Raw genomic sequence first — 27,827 nt, 5'->3', positions numbered from 1 at the left:
TGTTTATTATGCAAATAATTTATTTTGGAGCTTGTGTTTATTACTTTATTAAATTATTTGTAGGAAAATGAAGAAGAAGAAAAAGAAAACAAAAGAATGAAAGTAAAAGGAGAAAAAGAAAATGGGCCAAAACCCATTATTGAAATAAAAAAAAGCCACGCACGAAGGAAGGAGGAATAAAAGTGAAACCTAAGACTAAGGACGAAAGACAGCAGCACAACAGAAGACTAAGAACGCAGCACGCAGAACCGAGGTGACGGAGGCGAAGCGATTGATGCAAATTCATCATATGAATATGGAGTTTATCTTTCTCCTCTCTTAGTTAGTTTATGTTATTTAATTTCATAGTTATTATGTTTAATTTCAGATTTTTAGTTTCAATTGGTTTGTTTGATTTAGTTGTTATGTCTAGCTAAATTCCTTTGTTCTAGGCTAGATGTAGTCTTTTAATTTTCTGTTAATGAATTGAATTATTGTTTGGGTTTATCTATTTCAATTGTAATTTGATAATTTTGGTTTGATTTCGTATAATTGATTTGGCCAGTTGATTATATGTTTAAGGTATTGGATTAGTAGCGGGAGTGAACTTCCAATATTAGTTCGTGAGATTATTAAACGCTAAGAAGTATAATTTTAGGAATAGTTATACTCTTAGGGTGGTCTTTTATATGAATTCTTATTCTTAATGAGTTTGTTCTAAATTTTATGACCACGGAAGTAGGCATAAGTTTAGTATTCAAATATACGTTTTCCGCCTTGGAAGAGGGGTTAATATACATTAGGAAATTCGATCATTGCAATACAATAGTCTTTAACCCAGCAATTAGTTTAATTTCATTGTAGAAAGTAATTGGCGAAATCTAAGTCCTAGAACCATTTCTTATACTTGATTTATCCCTATTGTCTATTTTATTAGTCTAGTTTATCACCACCAATCACTATTTCTGGATCGTCTAGATAATATTAGTGTCTTTTAATTTGGTAGTTGATTATATCCTTGTGGGAAACGATATCTGCTTACACTATATTTATTTTAATTAATTGACCCGTACACTTGCGGTATTTTAAGGTACATTTAGGACCGACCAAGTTTTTGGCGCCGTTGCCGGGGAGGCAATAGTTCAATATCATACTAAAGGGATTTTGATATTAATTTAGACAAAGTATTTCTTAGTACTACTTGTTTTTTTTTTACGCCTACTTGTTTTTTAGCTAGTCTTGTGTTGCTTAAAGTAGAGTACCATGTTTTTATTTTATTTTAGTTGATTTCATAATTTAGTGTTAGCCATTAGTTTATACATTTTTCTGCTCATATTTTGCATTAGTTTAGAGAGCTGCATCTGTGTCTTTACATTTAGAAGTTATTCAACATTGATTTTGGTGATTAATCTCTATTGTTTTATCCATTCTAACTTTTATTTTTAACAACTTTATGCTCTTAGCTTTTATTTGCATTCTGCCAATAGTCTTGGTTTATGAATTATTAGTACTTTATTATTAGTGTATGCCACGTACTAATCGTTCTTTGGTTTCATTTGATCCAGAGATTGAAAGAACGGCTCGTGCACTAAGGAAACAGAAAAGGTTGGAGCAAATACAAAAGCTGCCAGATTTTGATTTGGAGTACATCTTCTCTGAAGCATCTGACAATAACCATTAGAGATGGGGATAACAACAACGAAAAGCCACTACGTGACTACGCAATGCCGAATGCTAGTGGAGCCCCTTCAAGTATTGTAAGACCAACTGTTACTGCAAATAATTTTGAAATTAGTCCTGCCTTAATTCGTATAATTCAACAAGAACAATTTAGTGGACTAGATAATGAAGATCCTAATGACCATATAGGTAATTTTCTAGAAAAATGTGATACTCTTAAGCTGAATGGAGTAACCAATGATGCCATTAGATTAGGACTTTTCCCCTTTTCACTAAAAGATAAAGCAAAAATATGGTTAAAATCTAATCCTGCTAATTCTTTTACTACTTGGGAAGATTTATCTGGAGCTTTTCTTAGAAAGTACTTTCCCCCTGGTAAGACTGCTAAACTAAGAAATGATATAACTAGTTTCATACAGAATGATGGGGAGTCTTTATACGAGGCTTGGGAAAGGTTTAAACATTTACAACGTCAATGTCCTCACCATGGTGTCCCAGATTGGTTGCTTGTGCAAACTTTTTATAATGGTCTGAATGAATCTGTTAGGATCACTATAGATGCTGCTGCAGGAGGTGCTATAATGGGTAAAACTACTGAGGTAGCTAATAAATTATTAGAAGAAATGGCTTCAAATAATTATCACTGGTCTAATGATCGAAATAAACCAAGGAGAACTGGTGGTAAGTATGAAGTAGAAGGAATAAATATGTTAAATGCAAAAGTGGACAACTTAGTAAATTTGTTCACTAAAATGAATAATGTTAATTCTGTGTCTTCTTCTACTATGCCATGTAATTTATGTGGAGGTGCTCATTTAACTGCTGAATGTGTTAATGTGGAACAAGCTCAATATGTTTCTAATTTTAATAGACACCCACAAAATGATCCATATTCTAATACTTATAATCCAGGCTGGAGAAACCATTCTAATACTTATAATCCAGGCTGGAGAAACCATCCTAATTTCTCTTGGAGGAATCAAGGACAACAAAATGTTAATGTTAATTCACAACATCCACCTGGCTTCCACCAAAAAACAACCTCAACAAGAAAATAGACCATCATGGGAACTAGCTATTGAAAAATTAGCTAATGCTACTTCAGAAAGAATTGAAAAGTTAGAAAGTAAAGTAGATCAGATTGCTATTTCTAATAGAAATGTAGAACTTCAACTTGGACAATTAGCTAATGGCATTAATTCAAGGAGTCAAGGATCTTTGCCTAGTAAAACAGATGTAAATCCTAAAGAACATTGCAAAGCCGTGACCTTAAGAAGTGGTAAGCAACTAACACAAGTAGAAGAGTCAATTGACAAAAGTAAGGGAGTTAAGGAAAATGAAAAGGAGGGTGAGGAACACGTTGAAACTGAACATGAAAAATCACCTTCTCCACCCCCTGCCAAACCTTATGTGCCTCCTATCCCCTTCCCTCAAAGGCTTAAAAAGAATATAGACCCTTTTTAGCTACTGCAGGTGCTGTTATTGACGTTAAAAATGGAACTTTAACCTTTAAAATTGGTGATGAAGAGGTCAAATTTAATGTGTTTAAATCTGTGAAATTTCCTTCTTTTACTGATCATGTTTTTCAAGTTGATGTGCTTGATGAGATAGAAAGGCAGACGACTAATAAAGTGCTCTATGATGATCCTCTCCGAGCATTCTTAGAAAGTGCAGACTTTGAAAGCCCAGAAGTAAATGAAATAGCTCTGGCATTGGAGGCATGTCCTCCATGGCGGAAAAAAGGTAATAACTTTGAGGAGCTCGGTAAAGGTAAGCCTCTTCCTCCCCCATCTGTAGTACAAGCCCCTGTTTTAGACTTAAAACCACTCCCTGCCCATCTAAAATATGCATATTTAAGTGAAAATGATACTCTGCCAGTGATTGTTAGTTCATCCTTAAGTGATGATCAACTTGATAAGCTTCTGCGTGTTCTAAGAGAAAGAAAAAGGGCCATAGGCTGGACTATTTCTGATTTAAAAGGGATTAGCCCTTCTGTTTGCATGCATAAAATTCTTATGGAAGATGAGTTTAAACCTTCTATTCAAAATCAAAGAAGGCTAAATCCTAATATGCAAGAAGTAGTTAAAAAAGAAGTTTTGAAATGGTTAGATGCTGGAATAATATATCCTATATCTGACAGTCCGTGGGTTAGCCCAGTGCAAGTCGTACCTAAAAAGGGTGGAATCACAGTAGTACCTAATGATAACAATGAACTAATTCCTACTAGAACAGTCACTGGTTGGAGAGTTTGTATTGACTATAGGAAACTTAATAGTGCAACTCGTAAGGACCATTTTCCCTTACCTTTTTTAGACCAAATGTTAGAGAGAGTTGCTGGACATGAGTTTTATTGCTTCCTTGATGGGTACTCTGGTTTCAATCAAATTCCGGTTGCTCCTGAAGATCAGGAGAAAACCACATTTACATGCCCTTACGGTACTTATGCATTTCGTAAAATGCCTTTTGGTTTATGTAATGCCCCTGCTACTTTCCAACGTTGTATGATGTCTATATTTTCCGATTATATTGAAAAGATTATGGAGGTCTTTATGGATGATTTTTCTGTTTTTGGATCCTCCTTTGATAATTGTTTAGCTAATCTATCTCTTGTCTTACAACGTTGCGAAGATACTAACTTAGTTTTAAATTGGGAAAAATGTCATTTTATGGTACAAGAAGGTATAGTACTTGGGCATAAAATTTCTGTGAATGGTATTGAAGTTGATCGCGCTAAAATTGAAGTAATTGAAAAACTACCTCCACCTATTAATGTCAAGGGAATTAGGAGTTTTTTAGGACATGCGGGGTTCTATAGACGTCTCATCAAAGACTTTTCTAAAATTTCCAAACCCTTATGTGATTTATTAAATAAAGATATTCCCTTTGACTTTAATACTAACTGTTTAAATGCATTTAACAAGTTAAAGCATGAGTTAGTTTCATCACCTATAGTTGTACCTCCTGATTGGTCTTTACCTTTTGAATTGATGTGTGATGCGAGTGATTATGCTCTTGGTGCTGTTTTAGGCCAAAGAAAAGACAACAAGTTGCATGTATTTATTATGCTAGTAAAATGCTCAATGAGGCTCAATTAAATTATGCAACTACTGAAAAGGAATTACTTGCTGTGTTTTTGCGATGGACAAGTTTAGGTCGTATTTGATTGGTTCAAAAGTAGTAGTTTACACGGATCACTCTGCTTTAAAGTACTTGTTAAATAAAAAGGATGCTAAACCTAGACTTATTCGATGGATTCTTTTATTGCAAGAATTTGATTTGGAGATTAAGGATAGGAGAGGTATTGAGAATCCAGTGGCTGACCATTTGTCTCGCTTGAAATTTGATGTTGCTTCTGATATACCTATTAATGATATGTTTCCCGATGAGCGATTGCTAGCAGTAGTTAATATCCCTTGGTATGCTGATTTGGTGAATTTTCTAGTAAGTGGTATTATACCCCCTAAGTTAACTTATCATCAGAAAAAGAAATTCTTTTGGGATTCTAAGCATTATTTTTGGGAAGAGCCTTTGCTATAAAATTTTGTGCTGATGGAATTATTAGAAGATGTGTGCCTGAAGAATATGTTTCAAATATATTGCAGCATTGTCATTCATTAGAATGTGGAGGTCATTTTAGTACAAATAAAACAGTTTCTAAAGTTTGGCAATGTGGATTTTATTGGCCTACTATGTATAAGGATTCTAGAGAGTTTGTTAGTAAATGTGATCGATGCCAAAGAGTAGGAAATATTTCTAGAAGAAATGAGATGCCTTTGAATATTATTCTTGAAGTTGAACTGTTTGACCTTTGGGGAATAGACTTTATGGGGCCCTTTCCTCCGTCCTTTAACAATAGGTACATACTAGTGGCAGTAGACTATGTATCTAAATGGGTTGAAGCTATACCTACTCAAACGGACGATTCTAAGGTTGTCATGAAATTTATTAAGAAAAACATCTTTCTAGGTTTGGAGTTCCTAGGGCATTATTAAGTGATGGAGGCTCTCATTTTTGTAATAAGCCACTTGACAGTCTTTTAAGAAATATGGGGTTAAGCATAAAGTAGCATTACCATATCACCCCCAAACTAATGGTCAAGTTGAGCTTGCTAATAGAGAGTTAAGCTTATTTTGGAGAAAACCGTCAATAGTTCTAGGAAAGATTGGGCTAATAAAATCGATGACTCATTGTGGGCATATAGGACAGCCTTTAAGACACCATTAGGCATTCTCCCTATAGCCTAGTATATGGAAAATCATGTCATTTACCTGTAGAAATAGAGCATAAGGCATATTGGGCAATTAGAGAGTTAAATATGGATCTTAAGGCTGCTGGAGCTAATAGATTGTTGCAATTAAGTGAGTTAGAAGAGTTTAGGTTAAAGGCTTATGAGAATTCTAAGATTTATAAGGAGAAGACAAAACTTTGGCATGATAAGCATATAAATCATAAGGAATTTGAGGTTGGACAACAAGTTTTGCTCTTTAACTCACGTCTAAAACTTTTTCCAGGAAAGTTACGCTCTAGATGGTCTGGTCCTTTCACAATTGTTAAAGTTTATCCATATGGCTCTGTTGAACTACAAGGTAATTCTGACACTTTTAAGGTTAATGGTGCACGACTGAAGCCTTACTTGGCTAGCGAGATGGTGCCCAATGCAGTGACATACTCCTTGGAAGATCCTTCTGAAGCATGAATACTATGGAAGTCAAGCTATAGACTCTAAACAAGCGCTACTTGGGAGGCAACCCAAGCACTTTTAATTGTTTATTTAAATTTTCTCATTTAGTTCTATTTATGCTTGTTCCTTTTGTTTTTCTTTTGCAGATACTAGAGACTGTAATGAGGCTGTGCGATAATTAAGATGAGTCTCTTATGCATGTTACCTGCTCTGCTACGTGCTACTGTAACCTGCTATTGCTATGTCCTGCCACTTCCTTCACCTATGTGTTGCTGCCACGGGCTACTCCTCCAGGTTGTTTCTCTCTAAGTTTTTATATTTCTTAGGTTATTGCTACAATTTCCCCTTTCTCATATAGTTTGAGTATATTTAAACATTGAGGACAATGTTTGGAATAAGTGTGGGGGAGAGGCTTGAGTATGATGTGATACATAGCGCTGGGATAGCTGAAGTACATGTTTAGGAAACAACTTTCTGATTTGCTGTTTTGGAAATGTTCGTTTTATAGGGGAGGTTCTGTCAAAATTTGCATAGACTATCATATGAATATTCACATACTACAATTGTTGTCTAACATTGACTTCAAGGCAATTCTATTGGTAAAACTCGACTGAAATGAAAAAAAATGAGTTTTTGAAAATGAACTTTCTTACGTTTTCCATTTTGTCGCAAGTTAAAGGTTTTTTTTTTTGAACTGATATGGAGAATTGCATAGTATCATTGTGTAAGTGTTTGGCAAGTGGTAAGACTGGTTATTTAAGATTTGATTATGATTTACTTGGTGGACAGTTATAACCAATGTGAGACTTTTTTTGAACCTTTTAATAGACTAAAACATTTATCTTAGTCTCCTTTTTTCTCATGAGTGTATGCTAGTTCCTGGTGAAGTATTGACTCTTGAATTTGCCTTGGTTTCTTCGAGACCACATTGAAACTTGAACATACATAAAAATGATGAAGGCATTTTTTTTGTTGAACCACATTAAGCCTAAGCCACCTACGTTATTATATCCCTTTCTAAAGCCTAAGTGAGCCTTAAGCCTACTTCTTTTGTATAAACCGCATTACAAGCTTATTCCCTAAACACAACTTTTACCTAAGCTTTGAGCTAGTGGAATATATGGACGTAGTTTAAATGAAATTATTTGTCGTTTATATATATGTACGTAATATCATTATTTTTCAATTTTGTTTTGTCAAAAAAAAAAAAAAAAAAAAAAGAAAAAAAGAAGAAGAAGAGAAACAGAGTTGAAAACAAAATTGATGACAGAATATGAAAAGAAAATAAAGAGAGAGAAAAGAAAGAAAAGGTTGATATTTAGAGTGAAAATGAGTTCGGCGGGAAAGTTTATTATTGGATACACCTATTGTTAACATTTGAGTAGTTGGAGTTTTGATTGTGGCCATTACTTTTGGCCTTATTATAGAATGTATACTCCACTAGTCTTAAAGCTTTTGAGCACCAAATCCCAAATACTTCCTACCCTTTACCCGAGCCTTACATTACAACCTTGCTAAAGTCCTTTTGATTTTTGTATGCTCTATGTCTTCTTAGTGGTGGAGAATTGAACGATATGCAAATTTAAAGATAATATATTTCATTTCGAGTCGACCTTGTAGGTTATGAGTGATAATTGTTATACCCTAAACACATGAGTGATCATAATATTTTATTTTTATTTGCACAACTAAAGTGAGGGTTCACCAAGTTAATTGCTCAATTACTCAATTCTTGAATATGGTTGTGGTAAGACTGAATGGAAACACTAATACATGAAGTACTATGCTTTTTAAGAATTGGTTGGTCTTTGGCTCATTGCTTGTGACGTCTAAATAATATTGAACTAAAATTATTTTGAAATCATATTTTTTTGTCTTTGTGAAAACTTTCAGTTGAGTTATGGCTACTTATAATAGGATTTGCCTGAAAAGTCAGTCAGATGAGAAGTTAAAATTTATAATGACAAATAGAAGCTAGTATTATAGTCCTAGTTTGCTCGAGGACTAGCAAACCTTAAGTGTGGGGGAGTTGATAAGTCTCTATTTTATATATGATTTCTGCCTGTTATATTGCATTTTAGTATAAGTTTTGAGACTTATAATATGTTTTCTTCTCGTATTTTAATATTTTAACAGTTAAGTTACTTGAGTTACAAAGTTGATTTAAAATATGAAAAATACGCTTAAGAAATTACTTGCTTGATTTTAATACTACTTATACATGCTAATTTGATTTATCTAATATTTATAATAGTAGTATTTGTTTATTATGCAAATAATTTATTTTGGAGCTTAAGTGTTTATTACTTTATTAAATTATTTGTAGGAAAATGAGAAGAAGAAAAAGAGAAACAAAAGAATGAAAGTAAAAGGAGAAAAAGAAAATGGGCCAAAACCCATTATTGAAATAAAAAAAAAGCCACGCACGAAGGAAGGAGGAATAAAAGTGAAACCTAAGACTAAGGACAAAAGACAGCAGCACAACAGAAGACGAAGAACGCAGCACGCAGAACCGAGGTGACGGAGGCGAAGCGATTGATGCAAATTCATCATATGAATATGGAGTTTATCTTTCTCCTCTCTTAGTTAGTTTATGTTATTTAATTTCATCAGTTATTATGTTTAATTTCAGATTTTTAGTTTCAATTGGTTTGTTTGATTTAGTTGTTATGTCTAGCTAAATTCCTTTGTTCTAGGACTAGATGTAGTCTTTTAATTTTCTGTTAATGAATTGAATTATTGTTTGGGTTTATCTATTTCAATTGTAATTTGATAATTTTGGTTTGATTTCGTATAATTGATTTGGCCAGTTGATTATATGTTTAAGGTATTGGATTAGTAGCGGGAGTGAACTTCCAATATTAGTTCGTGAGATTATTAAACGCTAAGAAGTATAATTTTAGGAATAGTTATACTCTTAGGGTGGTCTTTTATATGAATTCTTATTCTTAATGAGTTTGTTCTAAATTTTATGACCACGGAAGTAGGCATAAGTTTAGTATTCAAATATACGTTTTCCGCCTTGGAAGAGGGGTTAATATACATTAGGAATTCGACCATTGCAATACAATAGTCTTTAACCCAGCAATTAGTTTAATTTCATTGTAGAAAGTAATTGGCGAAATCTAAGTCCTAGAACCATTTCTTATACTTGATTTATCCCTATTGTCTATTTTATTAGTCTAGTTTATCACCACCAATCACTATTTCTGGATCGTCTAGATAATATTAGTGTCTCTTAATTTGGTAGTTGATTATACCTCCTTGTGGGAAACGATATCTTGCTTACACTATATTTATTTTAATTGACATGTACACTTGCGGTATTTTAAGGTACATTTAGGACCGACCAAGTTTTTGGCGCCGTTGCCGGGGAGGCAATAGTTCAATATCATACTAAAGGGATTTTGATATTAATTTAGACAAAATATTTCTTAGTACTACTTGTTTATTTTTACGTCTACTTGTTTTTTTTTTTTTAGCTAGTCTTGTGTTGGTTAAATTAGAGTGCCATTGTTTTTATTATTAATTTTAGTTGATTTCATAATTTAGTGTTAGCCATTAGTTTATACATTTTTCTTCTCATATTTTGCATTAGTTTAGAGAGCTGCATTGTGTGTCTTTACATTTAGAAGTTATTCAACATTGATTTTGGTGATTAATCTCTATTGTTTTATCCATTCTAACTTTTATTTTTAACAACTTTATGCTCTTAGCTTTTATTTGCATTCTGCCACTAGTCTTGGTTTATGAATTATTAGTACTTTATTATTAGTGTATGCCACGTACTAATCGTTCTTTGGTTTCATTTGATCCAGAGATTGAAAGAACGGCTCGTGCACTAAGGAAACAGAAAAGGTTGGAGCAAATACAAAAGCTGCCAGATTTTGATTTGGAGTACATCTTCTCTGAAGCATCTGACAATAGACCGTAGTTCGTGCAATCATCGCCGGCAAGGAGTCCGATAAACTCCATATTTCAGATTTAGAGTTGTTTTCTTAGTTCTTACGAAGATTTTATTTCACAATTCTGATGTTACTTTAACACTTGTATAAATGTTGAAGTTAAGTTGTTGTTGTAAGCAAAGTATTTTATAAATTAAAAGCAATCAGATCTTGGTTTATTAATGCTAGTTCGTAAGATGGTTATTCTTAACTCTGATTATATAATACATACAAATACCAGTTTAGATTTCCGTTGTTATGAACAAGTATAAAATAAGTTAAAGAAAATTAGATTTTGCAAACACCTTATTATTTGTTCCTAATTATTTTAGCTTCAATAAAGTTTATGAAAAGAAAGTTTAAACAATAAGTTGATTATTTTATTATTCTGATTTTAGTTGAGAATCTGGTTTAGGGTTGTAATTAAGTAAGATGGGAAGTAGAAAAACTATATTACTGTTATTGGTTGGAGTTACCATCTTATTACACGAACCTGACTTTTGGACATAAGAATTTTGGACATAAGACTGGATTGGACCTAAGATTTTGGACATAAGACGTGGTTGGACTTATGACTTAATTGGTTTGGTCAAGGTAGTGGACTAATCACACTAACTAAGTTTAGTTTGCTTACCAACTCTGACTCCTAAAATACGCTAAACTCATTAGAATAGAAAAGTAACGAAAGTTCATGAACAAGGGGTTTAGCTATCGTTTATTTCGAATTATTAGATCGTTATAGTCTTCGTTACGTAGTAGTTGTTAATGTTATCAAGGATGTAGCACTAAAGTTTTATTTAACGGTTTAGGTCCCAATTTCATAAGCGGAACGTTCGATTAAGACAGCGAAAATTCTCCATTACAAGGTACGTACGCGTACCAGTTTAATTCCAAGTATTAGTATCATGATTAGGTTGCAATCTATTCTATTGGAACCTAGAAGCATGATAGGGAACGTTTGATTGTGGAGATTGTTTGGTTAGACATTTATAATTTGAAAACGATATGTTGCATTGGAATGCGTAATTCTATCGTAGTATAAATATGAGCATTATTAATCTTATCCATAGTGTAAGAAGAGTGTTACAAGAGATACGATTTGATCATTTTAACTAAGAGAACATGTAAATGACTCTATGTGGTTATGAAATGAATGGACAGTATTAAAGTGAATTATGGCAATAACTTGTAGCTGGACTCCCTACAAGTGATGAATAATGGGGGGAGTGTGGGACTTGTCCTATGATCCTACGCAGGCCTACTGTGACGACAGTAGTGTCCTTATATTTTTGATAACTCAAGTAGGCGGAAGGTTCCGTTCGATCTTGGGGGTATGCATACTAAGGTGATGGGTGTGAGACGGATAAAACCGTATTTCATTTCATCTAATAGACCAAGTTGTCTATTAAGGATTCAGTAGCCCGTATGATTCTAGTAAGATGACGGTGCCCGTTCGATGCCAAGTAAATAAAGATTAAAGGATATAACGTAACGTAGTATCATGCTTAGGATTGTCATGCGTGCATTGTTTATGCTTATATGTATTAAATGGTTCATTACGTACTCAGCATAGCTGATTGTGTGTTATTATGTGTTTGTTGACCTGTGACGAACCATTGATACTACAATGGGGAGCAGACTAGGTGTGCTGGTGCTGCTGCATGATATCAAGCATACGGGGGCTAGTCTTTAGTTTTTGAATTTAAAGCATTTGAAATTAAGTACTATTGGATTTTCTAGGACTTACATAAATGGTTTGTGGTTTGAATAAAATGGGTTGTCGACGATTCCCGAGTTGTAGTTACATTTTATTTCCGCTGCATTTCAGTTTCCGAGACAATGTTTTAAGTTATCTTCATTTCTTATTATGCCTGGCGTTTCATCGCGGCGGTAAGACTCCCAAAGTCGATGCGACGTAGTAGTGGTAGACGTGTATGGATTTTGGGGGTGTTACACTCCTAGACAAAGCATCTGCCACCACATTTTCCTTGTCTTCCTTGTACTTAGAAGAGAAGTTAAAAGATTGCAAAAACTCCACCCATTTGGCTTGTCTAGGGTTTAGCTTTTGATGTTGTCCATGTATATACTTCAATGCCTCATGATCAGAGTGAAGCACAAACTGACTTTGATGAAGGTAATGACTCCAATGGTCAAGTGCTCGAACTATTGCATAGAATTCTTTGTCATAGGTAGAGTAATTGAGCTTGGCACCACCCAACTTCTCACTGAAGTATGCAATAGGTCGCTCCTTTTGTATCAACATAGCTCCAATGTCAACCCCAGTAGCATCACATTCAACTTCAAAAGTTTGAGTGAAATCTGGAAGTGCAATAATAGGGGTATTGCACAACAAGTCTTTAATGCTATCAAATGCTTGTTGAGCTGCCTTGGTCCATGTAAACTTCCCTTTCTTGATACATTCAGACATAGGAGCTACAACACTACTAAAGTTGCCCACAAACCTTCTACAAAAAGAGGCTAAACCATGAAAGGAACGTAGCTCTGAAATGGTAGAAGGGATAGGAAAACTTTTGATTGCCTCTACCTTGGATGGATCAACTGACACACCATCTTTGGAGACAATGTAGCCCAAGAATGTAACACTAGGAACTAGGAAAAATCACTTCTCTAGCTTCCCATATAGCTTATATTTGCACAACACCTCAAATACTTCCCTTAGGTGAGTTAGATGCTCCACAACACTTCTGCTAACACAAGGATGTCATCAAGATACACCACCACACATCTGCCTAAGAAGGGCTTCAACACCTCATTCATCAACCTCTTTAATGTGCTAGGTGTATTAGTAAGTCCAAATGGCATGACAAGCCACTCATATAGCCCCATCTTAGTTTTGAAGGCAGTTTTCCACTCATCTCCTTCTCTCATCCTAATTTGATGGTAGCCACTCCTCAAGTGAATCGTAGAGAAGATAGTAGAACTATGTAACTCATGTAACCAAGATGTAACCTTCACTTTCCTCTTCCAATTCCCTATCAATCTCCTTACATTCACCAACAATGAGCCCTTTGATGTAGGAGAGGATGACAAAGGCTTGAAAGTTGTTTTCTTACTTCCCACAGTGGCAATTCATACATTTGAGCGCCCATCATACTTCACAAAGCTATCATATTGCCATGGTCTCCCTAACAAGATATGACAAGCATCCATATTGCATAAATCACATAAACCTCATCCTTCAACTTGCCAATTTCGAACATGATTAACGCTTGTTTGGTTACATTAATGCCACTATCATCACTAAGTCAATTCAACTTGTAGGGGCGTGGGTAATTAGAGGTAGGCCAGTTTAGTTTATCAATGAGGGTGGTAGACACAACATTAGCACAACTACCATTATCAATGATCAATTCACATACCCTTTGCTTCACTAGGCAACGAGTGAAGAAGATCTTTTCCCTTTGAGTGTTGTCCAAGGGAGTTGGTTGTGTATGCAACATGTGCCTAACAATGAGTTGTTGCCTTCATGGACTGGTTCCTCCTCAGAATCTACCTCATACGCATCCTCATCTTCATGATTCTTATTGTGATCACCATCATGCTCTTCTTCTTCAAAGCTTCCCCTAGCATAGTCAGCATCAATCTCTCGGATGTGTCTTAAAGTCATGACCCTACTGTTGGGACAATCCTTCAAGATATGGCCATAACCCTTGCATTTAAAGCAAATGCGCTTCTCTTCAGTAGCTAAGGGTGTGGAAGACTTCCCTTTGTCACCTTTGAACTTTTCAAACCTAGTTGTAGGTGTGGATCCACTTGCTTCATCCTTCTTGTGGCCTATTGTTTTGTCCAAGTTCTTCACAAAAGGCTTAAAGGTTGAGGCTTTCTTGGCCTTGACAAACTTCTGATGTGTGCAAGAATGACTCCACCAAGCTATCTTTAAATGCTTTCTTAGGTCGTTACATGGTTTTACTTTACTTCTAAAGTAGAGGTTTTACATGTAACAAAAAAATATGTTATTATTTAAAGTTCAGTTGTAATAAAGTCCGAAAATGTTAGATTATTTCGGTTCATTGAAGTCCTAGTTGTCATAAGTTGTAACTTAGGAAAGTTTCCTTAAAAGTTTAAAGTGTGAAGTGGCGTGCAAGGGACTCCTTGTAGCCGTGTGGTTTAGTTGAATTTAAAGAAAGATTTGCCATCGTTCCTTAAGCTTTTGTTTTCTCAAGTTCTAGCTAGATTCTAGGCTAGAATTAAGGGAGAATACTTTCCTTATTTCTTACTACAGGGCCATATGATTTGATGTACTTGGGGAGCAAGGTTTTCTTGCTTCTTCTCCTATAAATAAAGGCACCTAACCATGTAAAGGTTAGAGGATGATTAAGTTTAACCTATTCCTTGTGAATTAAAGTTTTCGGAGTGAATCCAAAGTTTAACCAGTGAATGCAAACCCTAGTTGTTGTTAATACTTGGTTAGGAATTAATAACTCCATATCCATTATTACTAATAAAGTTTAGAGTATCGTTAACTTGTCATATTCGAACTCCACCATCATAAACACTAAAAGAATCCAACTTTCAAGTAAGAGTCTAGAATAACCTTCCAAAATCATATCAAATTGGTGTGGCTGCTGGGATATAACTCAAAGGGAAGGTTATACATCCTTAAACATGCCGAAGGACATGGATGTGATTAAAGCCCTAGAAAAACAACTCGCGGATCTCATGGAGATGCAAACTGTTAACAATGCAAACATGCTTAAATTGAAGCGTGACATGCATGAATTGAGAAGCACTCGACCTACTACTTCTAATTCTTGTGTGCATAACCGAAGGAGAGAAGAAGAATTGAAACTTTTGGACCTACCATTCTTTGATGGTGATGAAGATACGGAAACATACTTGGATTGGGAAAGGAGAATGGAACGTTTGTTTGAGCACAAACAACTTGAGGATCACACATGTTTTTCCTATGCCACGCTTAAGCTTACACGATATGCTTCTCTTTGGTTTGAATCACTTCAAGCTAGGCGTGAAACTAAAGCTAAACAACCACTTGAAACTTAGACCGAATTGAAAGCTAAGTTAAAGAAACGATTTGTGCCAAGAACACATAAACAAGACTTGTTCTTAAAACTGAATTCTTTAACTGAAGGGTCTATGAGTGTTGAGAAGTATATTAAAGAATTTGAACGACTTTATATTGCTTGTGATTGTCGAGACCAAGAAGAACAAAAGATTGCTAAAGTTGTGCTTGGTTTAACTATAAACTTGGCATAATTTTGTGCAACTTCAAATCTTAACCACTTTGATGAAGTATGTTCATATGTATGTAAGTTGGAAAAACAGCACAAAGGTTCTCCCTTTGGAGAGTTTAAGATCATAAAATCCGAAACTGAAAATCCTATTGCATCTAAAGAAGGTGAGTGTTCGAAAAAAACTACACAAGAAGTTGTGGATGTTTTGAGAGGTAAGTTACTTGCTGGTGGTTCTAAGGAAACTCCTCTTAAGAAGGTGGTGTGTTACAAGTGCCAAGGGTTAGGACACATTGCTCAAAATTGTCCAAATCGTATCTTGATAACAAGGGATGAGTACTACAACTTTTGCTGCATGAAAAGAACGAAATAGAAGAGAAAGAACAAGAGGTGGCGCAACCACAAGTGCTTGATATGTCTAGTGCCGAATTTTGGAGTAATCAAGCTAAATGTAGATGTAACACCCCAAAACTTTGATTTTAAAACTATAAAACATTCATGTTTCATTAAAATATCTGAAGAAATCTTTAAGGTGTTACCGCCGCGTCTATTGTTAAAAATAAATGCAAGGCTAATTTTTAAGGATAAAATTTTAACTTACAAACCAAAGTATGAAAATAACCCAAACTAAGTTGTCTAATTTAAACCAATCCAAAACTAAACAAACCTAATTATCGGTACTATAATATTTTTTAAACTAGGTGAACTTAAAAACTATATATTTGCTCATTACTGCAACGTATTCCCTTTCACCAACCTACACAATATTAATAGGAAAAGAACAAATAAAAACAAAAACACAAAAATTAGCGAAAGCTAAGTAATTACAACTCCATCCCGTAAAATAATAATAATAAAAGTTATATTTTGAAAATAATTTTTATAGCATAATACAGACAAGTATATAATATACTTAACCATTTCAATTTATTTCAAGTTTATATGAGTCATACAACAACAAATTTAATTATTAGATGGGAATTGAACGTCAGTAGGTCGGGACTAATCCTAGTAACCACCTACTTCAACATGGGTTGTCACCCAAATAGATTAAGAGTAATGGCTAATATCGTTTTGTAGCTCGTCCCTAGTTTGCACACTCCTCACTAATCTAATGGGTATCCGCAATGCGCACCAATAGTATTAGGAGGAAAACAATAAAGAGTTGTAACAGAATAAAATCAAGTATTGTTCATCACCTATGGAGGATCCAAGTCCACAGGATAATTCCCTCAATAATATTTCCACTTTACGTGATAAATATATTTTAATAGTTATGACATATCAAATATCACATTAACATTAACAAGAACATCTTCAATTCAATAAATATTTTTTCACAACTAAACCACTTCATAAAATTATAATAATCAACGTCCATAATTCATAGTAACCAATACATCTAGAGCCTCATAGAGTCACAATAACTACTACAAAAAGGGAAAAGATAACTGTTAATTAAGGCTTTACATAACAGTTTTGAGGTGTTATCCAAGTCAATGTAATGTAAAGTAAACATAACACCTGACGAAAGTGTTATGTTTGCCAAAGAAAACATAACAGTCATTTACAATACACGTTATGCGGCTAGATAACACATTTTGTAAATAAGTGTTATGTTTGCTATTTATATGACAAATTGAAAAAAGGAAAATTTAACACTTATCTTGAATAACTGTTATGTTTTCCTATAATATATATAACATATATAACCTATAACTGTTATCTATGATATTTTAAAAAAAAAAAATCAAATCATCATTTCACGCATATATTGACAGACGCAGCACAACAATGTTGTACAGTACAATTCCTTTTTTAACAGGATAGTACAATACCTGTATCTATTGTATAATTAATACTCAAGCCATAAGATCTTACAACCAATAAATTGAATATGATATTCTAAAATTCCAAAATTCTTTATATCACAAAATAATTCAACTAATACTCATAATTCTAAACTTCTAAAAAATTACTATATATACATATCAATAATAATCTAAATCATAAACAAGATCAAATCTAATTCAACTAATATTCATACTTCTTGCAGTATCATAATTCAAAATTTGCTGCACCTGCTTCAGGACTGTTTTTATTTCTTCATTGTAGTCAAGCTTCGAAGCTACATGTAGATCCTTTGCTGCCTTTTTCCATTGTCCAAGCATTGCTCTTGTCATGCCACGAGTTTTGTACCCTTTAGCAGAATCAGGATTTATCTACCAAAAGGAATATGTAGAATTAGAGAAATACGCAAGGTGCCATAAACATGTATTAAGTGGCTCAATCTGCTGTTACATAATCAACAGCTTGTGAGCAAAAGGAACATACAGTAAAATAGGCAGGCAATTATCTATTTCAACATACCATAAAGTAGGTAGGTAATTATCTACTTCAAAATACCAATATCTAGTGAGCAGGTAATTACTTCTTCAAATACTACAGCTATAAATAACATATTACAGACTTCTAGTAGAAATGCAATATCCAAAACAATTAATCAGCTATTCAAGCAGAAAACTTTATCGAATCTGCACTATTCAAGAAGCTTTTATAGGAGCAAAAACAATCCGTTTGATACAGAGAAACATTACCGATTCACAGTGATGTATCAAATCACTAATTCGTACACACCCTTTGTTGATCTGTAAGCATTATTTGTCAGACTCAGGACACAAATAAAGTTATCTAAGATGGCACGACCAAGATCAAAAGCACACCAGAGTTCTCAATCACTGGTTTTACTTTTCAACTCCTATAAAAGCTTCATGGAAAAAGCCTCATGAAGCATTAGTAAAGAATTGCATGCAATAAACCACCTAATACAACACATTGTGCCCCCATGAACCTTTGATACCATGAATGCAATCCCTTTCATATAAATATATGACATTGCCAAGTTTGTCTCGAAAAATCTATGAAGCACAAAGGCGAAAGAAAGTAAAAACATAGTTAATAGTATGGCCATATTAACAAAGGAATCACAACTCACAAGGACTCATCTTTCACTCACGGTGTTTTACAACTATAATTTTATGCATAACATCACCATGATAACAATGCCATGTGGATGTTAAACTAGAAAGAAGAAGAAAATCTCCTTTCAAGCTTAGCCAAAAGGAAATAGAAATAGTAAAAAAAAAAAGTAGGAAACGAAGAAACGGACCTGCACTTTTATATGCCTAGGTCTGGTGATATATTTCTCAAGCAAGATTGTGTATGTTAGTTGTGTATGTTAGTTGTGTACGTTAGTGGATTCTTTCTTGGGGCAGAGGGGGGTGGATGGTGGTTGTGTATCTTAGTTCTGAAACTGATCTTCTGCAATGTTTTATGGTGAAAAGTATTTTTAAACTTCATTTTGCTGATAAAAATACTTATCCATCAGATGTGTTCTCCTTGGCGTTAGTTGTGGGGCAAATATCTCGAATTATGTGGCTAGGAAAGCTGTTGAATCTGGGAAGCTGCTCGATCCGGTGAAGGTTAGTTGTGGCACAGGTTTTAATGTACCCATTCTTTATTGGCAGCGTTCCCACGCATTCAGAGATAAAGTTTGCCAATTCATACTTCTATGACAAGGCTATGTGTGTGCTTGCATGGAATTTGCTACCCTTTATATGCTTTTGAAGACCCCTCAAGCCCAGGCATGTGTGCAGAAGATATTGCCATCTGGGTTAAGAAGTACATCTCAATTCGTGGTCATGAATTCTCTTAGTGAGTTGCAGATTCTTAAAAGACGTTTCAAGATTGCGTCTTTAATGCTGATCTTGAACTCATGTATTATGAGATTATATTGGAGAGTCAAAGCTGCTGTAATCAAAATAGGGAATCGGCATCAAAGGGGGAATTTTCTTGTTTACCTTGAACATAACGAAGAATGGGATAACAAACATTTTTAAACGAAACACAAATCCTCCATGACCATGTAACTGAACTCAAGTACGATTCCTCTTACATGATTTTTCTAAGACCCAATAGTATCTTATGAAGATATTACATTTCCCGACTCTTCACAAACTTTGCTTTAAGACTTAAGAGACTAGCTACCACCATAATTGACAGAGAGTTCTGAAAATTAACTTGATCATCCTAAAAAATTATCAAGATCACCGATCGAATTAGTATCTGTATGTCACATTACTAGTACAAATTACACTATCAACGTGACAATAAATTCTGAACGAGCAAATAATAGGCTAGTTACTTGACAACAAATAGAGCAACAAATATTATGAGTCATTACTCATTATCATTAACCAACATTCCAATATAACGGTTCTAACAAGAAGACAAATACAAACCCCACATTGCATACATCAACATCCAAATAACACAACTAGATAGAACCATTTTGCAATTCTTCAAAAAACTAAGTAAGTCAATTAAAACTGATTAAAAAAACTCCCAGCAAAATTAGGCCTCACCTTGAGAATTCTGCAAGCAAAATACTTATGACCAATAAAAGGTTTTTGTCTCGCAGTTTCAAGCCTGCAAATTCCAGCCCCACATGAACAACAAGTATAAGGTGGTTGACGATGAATCAAAATCTCTTCTTTCTTCAGTTTATGACACCATTTGAAGTATCTGCAGTGCATTTCCTACACCCAAATTTTTAGTTTTTTAATTAATTAATTTTTAAAAATGAGAAAAAAAGGAAAGAAAATATGGGTAATCGAAACACTGACATATTTGTTAGGGCAAGAATAAAAGTGTTGATTTTTTTCTGGGAATCAGCTTAATTATGCGGAATCCTCCACCACAACGGCAATAAGTAGGTGGGAAATTCTGAGTAAATGTGATTTCTGGGGTTGATGATGAAAATGATGGCTTCCCACGACCAAATTAACCTACGAAAAGAACCCGACTAAAAAGCTAGAAAATGGGGGGAAAGGGAAACCGGTTGTGAAAATTACAACTTGAAAATTACGAATTACCTGTAATGAAATTGCGAATTGTGATGTAGCAGTCAGTTTCTCCCAATACAATTTGCTAGGTAGATTGAAATTGCGAATTGTGATGAATTTTTGACGTTGTCTGCTGCAATGGAATTGAGGTGTGATAGGCGGAACGTCGTCGGAGATGAGAGCCGAAGGTAGTAAGTGATGATGTTTGTTTTCTGGTAGAATTTCGTCTGCCTGGAATTCCAGGTAATTCAAGAATCGTTCGTATAAGGAAGAAGAAGGGTTTACATACACAACTTAGAACTTGAAAACGGGGGTTTAGAGCCAAAATTCAAGATTACGTACTTAGTGCTCCTTATTTTTAGCCATGACAGTTTTTTTTTTTAATTTAATTATTTTGACAGATTTATTATTATTAATAATAAAGCAAAGATAACAGTTTTTATATTCTCATGAAAAAATTAAAACATCATGCATAATATTTTCATAGCAAAGATAACACATATTAAGATATGTGTTAAATGATATATTATCAATACAATCTAAGATAACATTTCTACAGTTAAAACGTTAAATTTAGACTTTACATAACAGTTGGTTAAATAAGAGTTAATTTAAGGGTGTTATGTTTGTGCTTTTTTGTAGTAGTCATATAATATCGTTCGTAACATCATTAACTCACTAGTTCTACCCGTTAATTTACATTATCAACATTAGTGTACTTTTTAGCATGATGGTTACATATTTGCATATAAATTCAAAGATAATAACAAAATACTAGTAGATACATATGTATTATACGCAGGGATAGTATGTATTATAAATATAATAATAATTTTAGTCATAACAAGTACTAATACTATTTATGTCACATAATATACATCTAACATAAACATAGAATAACACAACCACATGTATTACACATAGCACATACAATTCCTAACAGGATTCTAGTTGTTGATGGACATTGTGAATTACCTCGAACGCGTCCAAAGTATAGCAATATCAACTAAAATTCGCCTCCTACGAAGTTTCCGTCTACAGCAAATAATATTACCTAAAGTTAGTCACTTGATATAATATCTCGAAAATAATTAACCAAAGTTAAATAATCAAATCTGGAATAAAATAAGATCATTTGCAAGGTTAAAAAGTATAAAAAACTTTTGAAAAGTTCATATATTTTTGGTAAAAAAATCCTGACTTGCATATGAATTCAACATAATTCATACACATGTTTCCTACCTAATACACTAAAGACAAAACTTCCTTTTCCTTTTTCTTTTTTTTTTCTATAAAAAAAAATTACCCAAAGCTTAAATAAGAAAGTCAAGAATTTTTTTTTCAAATACTTGTACACGACATAGAAGACAGAAAAAGGTAATTAAAGAAGAAACCACAAGGAAGAAGAAAGAAGATAGGGTATGGTGGTCAGTCGATGCTCCGGCAAAGCCTTGACATAACACGCACACAAGATGGTGTTTCTGTAACACTCCCAAAATCCATACACGTCTACATACTACGTCGCATCGACTTTGGGAGTGTTACCGCCGCGATGCAACGGAAGACATAAGTAGAAATACGGTAACTCAAATTATTGTCTCAAAACTAAATTGCAGCGGAATTAAAAATGTAAATACAACTCGGGAATCATAGATGACCATTTTATTTAAATTAAACCTCAAATCATTTAAGAATGTTCTATAAAATCCAGTAATACTTAATCCAAAATGGTTAACTTCAAAACTAAAGACTAGCCCCCGTATGCTGGATATCATGCAGCAGCACCAGCACACCTAGTCTACTCCCCATTGAAGCGTCAATGGTTCATCACATGTCAACAAACACATAATAACACACAGAATCAGCTATGCTGAGTACGTAATGAACCATTGAAAATATATGAGCATAAATGATGCACACATGAACAATCTAATGTATGATACTATGTTATGTCACAGACCTTAAATCTTTCTTTATTTGGCATCGAACGGGCACCGTCATCTTACTAGAATCATACGGGCTACTGAATCCTTAATAGACAACTTGGTCTATTAGATGAAATGCAAACACGGTTTTCTTCCGTCTCACACCCATCACCTTAGTATGCATACCCCCAAGATCGAACGGAACCTTCCGCCTACTTGAGTTATCAAAATATAATGACACCACTGTCGTCACAGTAGGCCTGCGTAGGAGTGTAGGACAAGTCCGACACTCCCCCCATTGTTCTTTACTTGTAGGGAGTCCAACTACAAGTTATTGCCATAATCTTCTTTTACTACTATCTATTCTTTTCATAACTTCAAAGAGTCATTTACATGTTCTCTTAATTAAAAGCTCAATCTTATCTCTGGTAACACTCTCGTTACACTATAGATCAGATTAAAAATGCTTATGTTACACTACGATAGAACTTCGCATCTCAATGCAACATATTGATTTCACGTTACAAACGTCTAACCAAACAATCACAATCAAATGTTCCCTGTCATGCTACTAGGTTCCAATAAAATGAACTGCAACCTAATCATATACTAAAACTTGGAATTAAACTGGTACGCGTACGTACCTTGTAGCGGAGAATTTTCGCTGTCTTAATTGAACAAGCTGCTTATGAAATTGGGACCTAAACCATTAATACAAAGCTTTAGTGCTACGTCCTTGATAACACTAACAACTACTACGTACTAAGACCATAACGATTTAATGATTCGAATTAAACGATAGCTAATACCTTATTCAAGAACTTTCGTTACTTTTCTATTCTAGTGGATTTAGCATCTTTTAAGAGTCAAAATTAGTGAGCTACTAAACTCAGTTCGTGTCATTAGTCCACTATTTTACCAAACCAAATAGGTCATAAGTCCAGCCACGTCTTATGTCCAGAAGTCCAGTCTTACGTCCAAGAATTAGGTCTCATGTCCAAAAGATAAGTCATAAGTCCAAGAGTTAGGTTTCATGTCCAAAAGTTAGCTCATATGTCCAAAAGGTATATGTCCCACAAATCAGGTCACGCATAATAAGATAATAACTTTAACTAATAACAGTAATACACTTTTCCTACTCCCATCTTATTCCAATACAAACCTTAACAAGATTTTTAACTTAAAAACAGGATAATAATTTAACTAGTTAAACAGTCTTATAAATTACTACACAACTTTACTTACTAATTACTAATTAGTAATTACAACTTACGAAAAACAGTAAATATAAAAAATAAACTAATAAAACTGATATAATGAGTTAAGTACATACTTCCTCCGTTCCATTTTAAATGAAACGTTTGCTTTTTCACGCAACCCAACGCGCTTCTTTAGTCATTAATATCTTTAGTTGTGTAAACGTAAAAAATATAAAAAAGTTATAATTTGATAGTATACATCGAGACGAATCTAACAAGATCCCACTTGACTATGTTTTTCTTTATATAATAGCGATGAATTAGAGTTAAAATTGATTAGTGAATAGTGTCATTTCATCCAATGTTTCATTTAAAACAGAACGGAGGAAGTAATAGGTTTATACCACTGACTTTCGCCGGCAAAAGAATTCCGGCGACCAACTTCCGACGACGACGCACCCTTTCCGCCGCCTACTCGCGCGGCCACAACACTCAACCGGCACGCGCACAGCCTTCGCGCACACACCCGACGGACACCTTCGCACCCCCCTTCGTTTCGTCGCCCAAACACACTCACGCGACCCAGATCTGTCGCGCCACCACACTCGCATGACTCGGACTCTTCGCGCAACCCCAACGCAGCCTTGCGCACAACTCTCGAACACCGCGACCCTCGTCGCAGCCCTCGAACCACGAGCAGCGCACAAAACCTCGAACCTTCTCGACGGAATTCGCACAAAACCACTCTTCGCACGACCCTCGAACAACTTTCTCGCAACCCTCGATGGAACCCCGTCTCGCACCAACACCACTCACGCACAAACACACAAGCGACGAGTGGGAGGAGGCGAGAGGAAGAGCAGCGAGAGAATCAGAGAGAGGGAAGGTGAAATCGGCTAAGGGAGAGGGAGGGGAGAGAGAAAAAAAATGGCTTGGGAAAGAGGGAAGGGTTTAGGGTTTTGTGATTTTCCTTCTCCTTTTCCTTTTTATACTCCCCTTCAACCCTAGGTTAAGTAAAATCAGTTTAACCTTTTTAAAAACTCCAAAAATTTCCTAAACCAACTTATATTATCAATATTTTATTCCTATTATTTTGTAAATAAACTAAAATACCTTTTATTAACTTCTTTATATTTTCTTAATTAATACGAAATAACTCCCAAAATACGGAGTATTACAGTTTCCCCCCTTTTTTTTTTAACCTCGAATAATAACAGCTATGGGAAATTCAGATGTGACATTGAAACTTACCAAAGAGATGAAGAAAGTGTAATACATGAGAATTTTTGGGTGTTTGGGGATATATATATGTATGTAAATATACGGTTTTCACTAAAAGATAAGTATTCAAAAAAAATTCAATCCTTTCCCAAAACCAACTCAAGTTATAATTTCAGAATTTTCTTTTCTCTCTATTTTTCTATTTGAACGAAAAGGTGATATAATTTGATTTTCATTAAGCAATTTGATTTTCTTGATAAAAAAAATCTGGTATTAAAAAAAACGAATTTCTTAAAAATCTAATTATTACTATTATATTTTATTTTTTTTAGAATTTTATATTTATAAAATCTTATTATAACAAAATAAATTTCATAAAATAGTTATAAAATTTGGCATATTACATCTACTCCCCCATTAAAAGAAAGTTCGTCCTCGAACGTTAACGCTATCACTCGCTACTAATATGCAAACAAAAAGTTAGTATCACATTCTACCCCCCTCCCCCAAAGAGTTTCGTCCTTGAAACTCAAGCGTACCTGCTGAAAATGTTCGGGATATTGGTTTCATATCATCTTTGGCTTCCCATGTAGCCTCTTCCTAAGTTTGACTTGACCATAACACCTTTATTAATGTTACCCCCTTGTTCCCAGTACTTCTCGTTTTGGTATCAAGCATTCTAATTGGGCGTTGCTCAAAGGATAAGGTCTCATCTAATTCAATGGTTTCAGGTTGAATGATATGGGTATGATCATGGACATATCTTCGAAGTTGAGACACATGAAAGACCTTATGGACATTGGCTAACTCCATTGGGGTAAGGTTAATCTATAGGGTACTTCCCCAATTCGCTCCAAGATCTCATATGGTCCAATGTAATGCGGACTCAACTTTCTTTTCCTACCAAATCTCATGACCCCCTTTGTTGATGACACTTTTAACAAAGCTTTCTCTCCAAGCTCCAATTCCATCTCCCTTCTATTCTGATCAGCATAATCCTTTTGTCTATCTTAAGCTGCCCTCATGTGCTCCTGAATAAGCCTAACTTGTTACGTTGTTTCTTCAATCATCTCAAGCCCTAAAGTCATCGTCTCACTTATGTCACTCCAATACAAATGACTCCTACATTTCCGCCCATATAATGCTTCATACGGTTCCATCTTTATGCTTGAGTGATAATTATTGTTATAGAAAACTCTATAGTAGGCAAATAATTATCCCAGGATCCTCCAAAGTCTATCACGCATGCTCTCAACATATCCACCAAAGTTTGAATTGCTCTCTTTGTCTGTCCATTTGTTGCAGGGTGAAAAGTTGTACTAAACTTGTGCAATGTCCCAATGCTTGTTGTAACCTCTCCCAAAACTTAGACACAAATCTCGAGTCCGAGTATCCTTCATTGCTATAAACCTGGCCGACTTTGTCAAACGATCCACTATAACCCATATAGCATTCTTAGCTGACTTAGTAATAAGTGGTAATCCTCTCACAAAATCCATTGAAATAGACTCCCATTTCCAACTCGGCACTTCTAAAGGTTGCATCCACTAGTAGAAAAACGTTGATTTGCGTCGGACATGTGACCCCTATTTGCGCCGGACTTGGGGTATGACGGCACAGGTCTCGACGCAAATGACCTATTATCGATCTGCGTCGTATGCGGAAACAACGCAGATATTTTAGCTATTTGCGTCGCACGTTGTATACGGTGCGACGCAAATTTCTCTTCACAATCCACAAACTACACACTACAACGGGAATTTGCGTCGCACATTGCACATGGTGCGATGCAAATCAGGTAATTTTATTATAAAAAAATAGACCCTGCGTCGCACAGTATTGAATGTGCGATGCAAATTGGTAATTTTATTACAAAAAAAAATCTCATATCCAAATTAAAAATGAAATACACAGTAATTTTACATACAAACAAGAAATACAAGAACAAAACCATGAATAATGCATTAATCTGAATCGAAACAACGAAATAAGTACAAGAATGTAATGAGCGAGGAACGCAAATTTGAATAGAAATTACAAGAAAATACAAGAAATGAGTCTGTTTTCTACTAGTGCTCGTTGCTCTGTTTCGTGAACCACCAAACCACATCTGTTCGTGGCTGCTGCCGCTACTGTTGGTATGGGCGCTGCTGCTGCCGCTCTGTTTCAATCTTCCTCCTCATATTGCTTGTGTTTTTTAAACGAAAAAATGGAAAAAATGGAAAAAATGGAAAATGAAAAAAAAAAACGAAAGGTCATCAGTTGAAAGTTTTTGTTTTTAGATCTAAAAATGAAAAAAACAATTTTCAGATTTGAAAATTAAAATCGAAAATCAAATCTAAAAAATGAATAAAAAAATGAAACCCTAAACAAATCAGCACACGAATGGCGATTTCTACTGCAAAACCCTAAAAAAATCGTACTTGTGTAGTCGCCGAAAAGAAATCCAAATCGAGTAGTTGGAATCAATTTCTTCAATGGCGATTTCGAGTGAATACTGGAAAAATCGAGTAGTTGTGCTCCATTATTTACCTTGGTCGTGTTCTGCCATAAAACTTTCTTCAATATCGAGGCGCTGAGTTGAGGAGAGAGAGAGAGAGAAAGAGGGAGAGGCGCTGAGTTGATGAGAGAAGAGAAGGAGAGGCGTTGAGTCAAGAAGGAGGGACAGTGGGAATGTGAGGGAGAGGCGCTAGGGTTTAAAAATTTTAGAATTAGGTGGGCGCGGATGGATACATACGGGGCCCAAGTAATTTGCGTCGAATGGGCCTAGAGCTCCGACGCGATTCAGTCTTTTGCAACACATCTTAAAGATGTGCGACGTAGATTGGCCTCCGTTTCTCCGCACTACAACGCAACAATATGCGTCGCACCACAGCAACATGCGACGCACAAAGGCAATATGCGTCGCACACACAGAGGGTGTGACGCATATTGCTCGTATACCTGATATTTTTGTTGATGTTTGCATCGTACACTGTGTGGCGTGCGATGCAAATAGGGTTTTTCTACATGATATCATTCCACCAGGTCTCATATGGCGAATCTTCACTTTCTGACACGTCAAACACTTTGCAACGAACTCGA

General features: G+C 34.9%; 1 protein-coding gene, 1 long non-coding RNA gene, 1 other non-coding gene and 1 pseudogene across 4 annotated transcripts; 2 read left to right on the top strand and 2 right to left on the bottom strand.

The window, feature by feature from the left end:
- The first annotated feature begins 1,703 nt into the window (after positions 1-1,703).
- On the top strand, positions 1,704-10,467 carry LOC125498924 (uncharacterized; annotated as a pseudogene).
- LOC125499155 (small nucleolar RNA R71) lies at positions 2,046-2,152 on the bottom strand. The gene has a single exon (XR_007275873.1). It is a non-coding gene; the product is annotated as a small nucleolar RNA R71 (small nucleolar RNA).
- Positions 5,975-6,355, top strand: LOC130591834 (uncharacterized). The gene has a single exon (XM_057395769.1). It carries the CDS (start codon positions 5,975-5,977, stop codon positions 6,353-6,355), a length of 381 nt encoding a protein of 126 aa, XP_057251752.1.
- Positions 10,468-19,709: 9,242 nt separating the features above from the next.
- On the bottom strand, positions 19,710-20,760 carry LOC104896898 (uncharacterized). Of its 2 annotated transcripts, XR_008970029.1 has the most exons (3): positions 20,429-20,758; positions 20,180-20,341; positions 19,710-20,092 (listed from the first exon to the last, which is right to left on the bottom strand). It is a non-coding gene; the product is annotated as an uncharacterized LOC104896898 (long non-coding RNA). The 2 variants fall into 2 exon arrangements; XR_790546.3 differs by lacking the exon at positions 20,180-20,341 and having other exon boundaries at positions 20,429-20,760.
- Positions 20,761-27,827: the final 7,067 nt, after the last annotated feature.

The sequence above is a fragment of the Beta vulgaris genome, chromosome 6, assembly GCF_026745355.1.
Source record: "Beta vulgaris subsp. vulgaris cultivar EL10 chromosome 6, EL10.2, whole genome shotgun sequence".
Lineage (NCBI taxonomy): Eukaryota > Viridiplantae > Streptophyta > Magnoliopsida > Caryophyllales > Amaranthaceae > Beta > Beta vulgaris.
This window is presented reverse-complemented; position numbering and strand designations above follow the sequence as displayed.

Bases quoted from the DNA above. Each gene is read 5' to 3' on its own strand.
- LOC130591834 (XM_057395769.1), top strand. From the start codon at position 5,975: ATGGATCTTAAGGCTGCTGGAGCTAATAGATTGTTGCAATTAAGTGAG.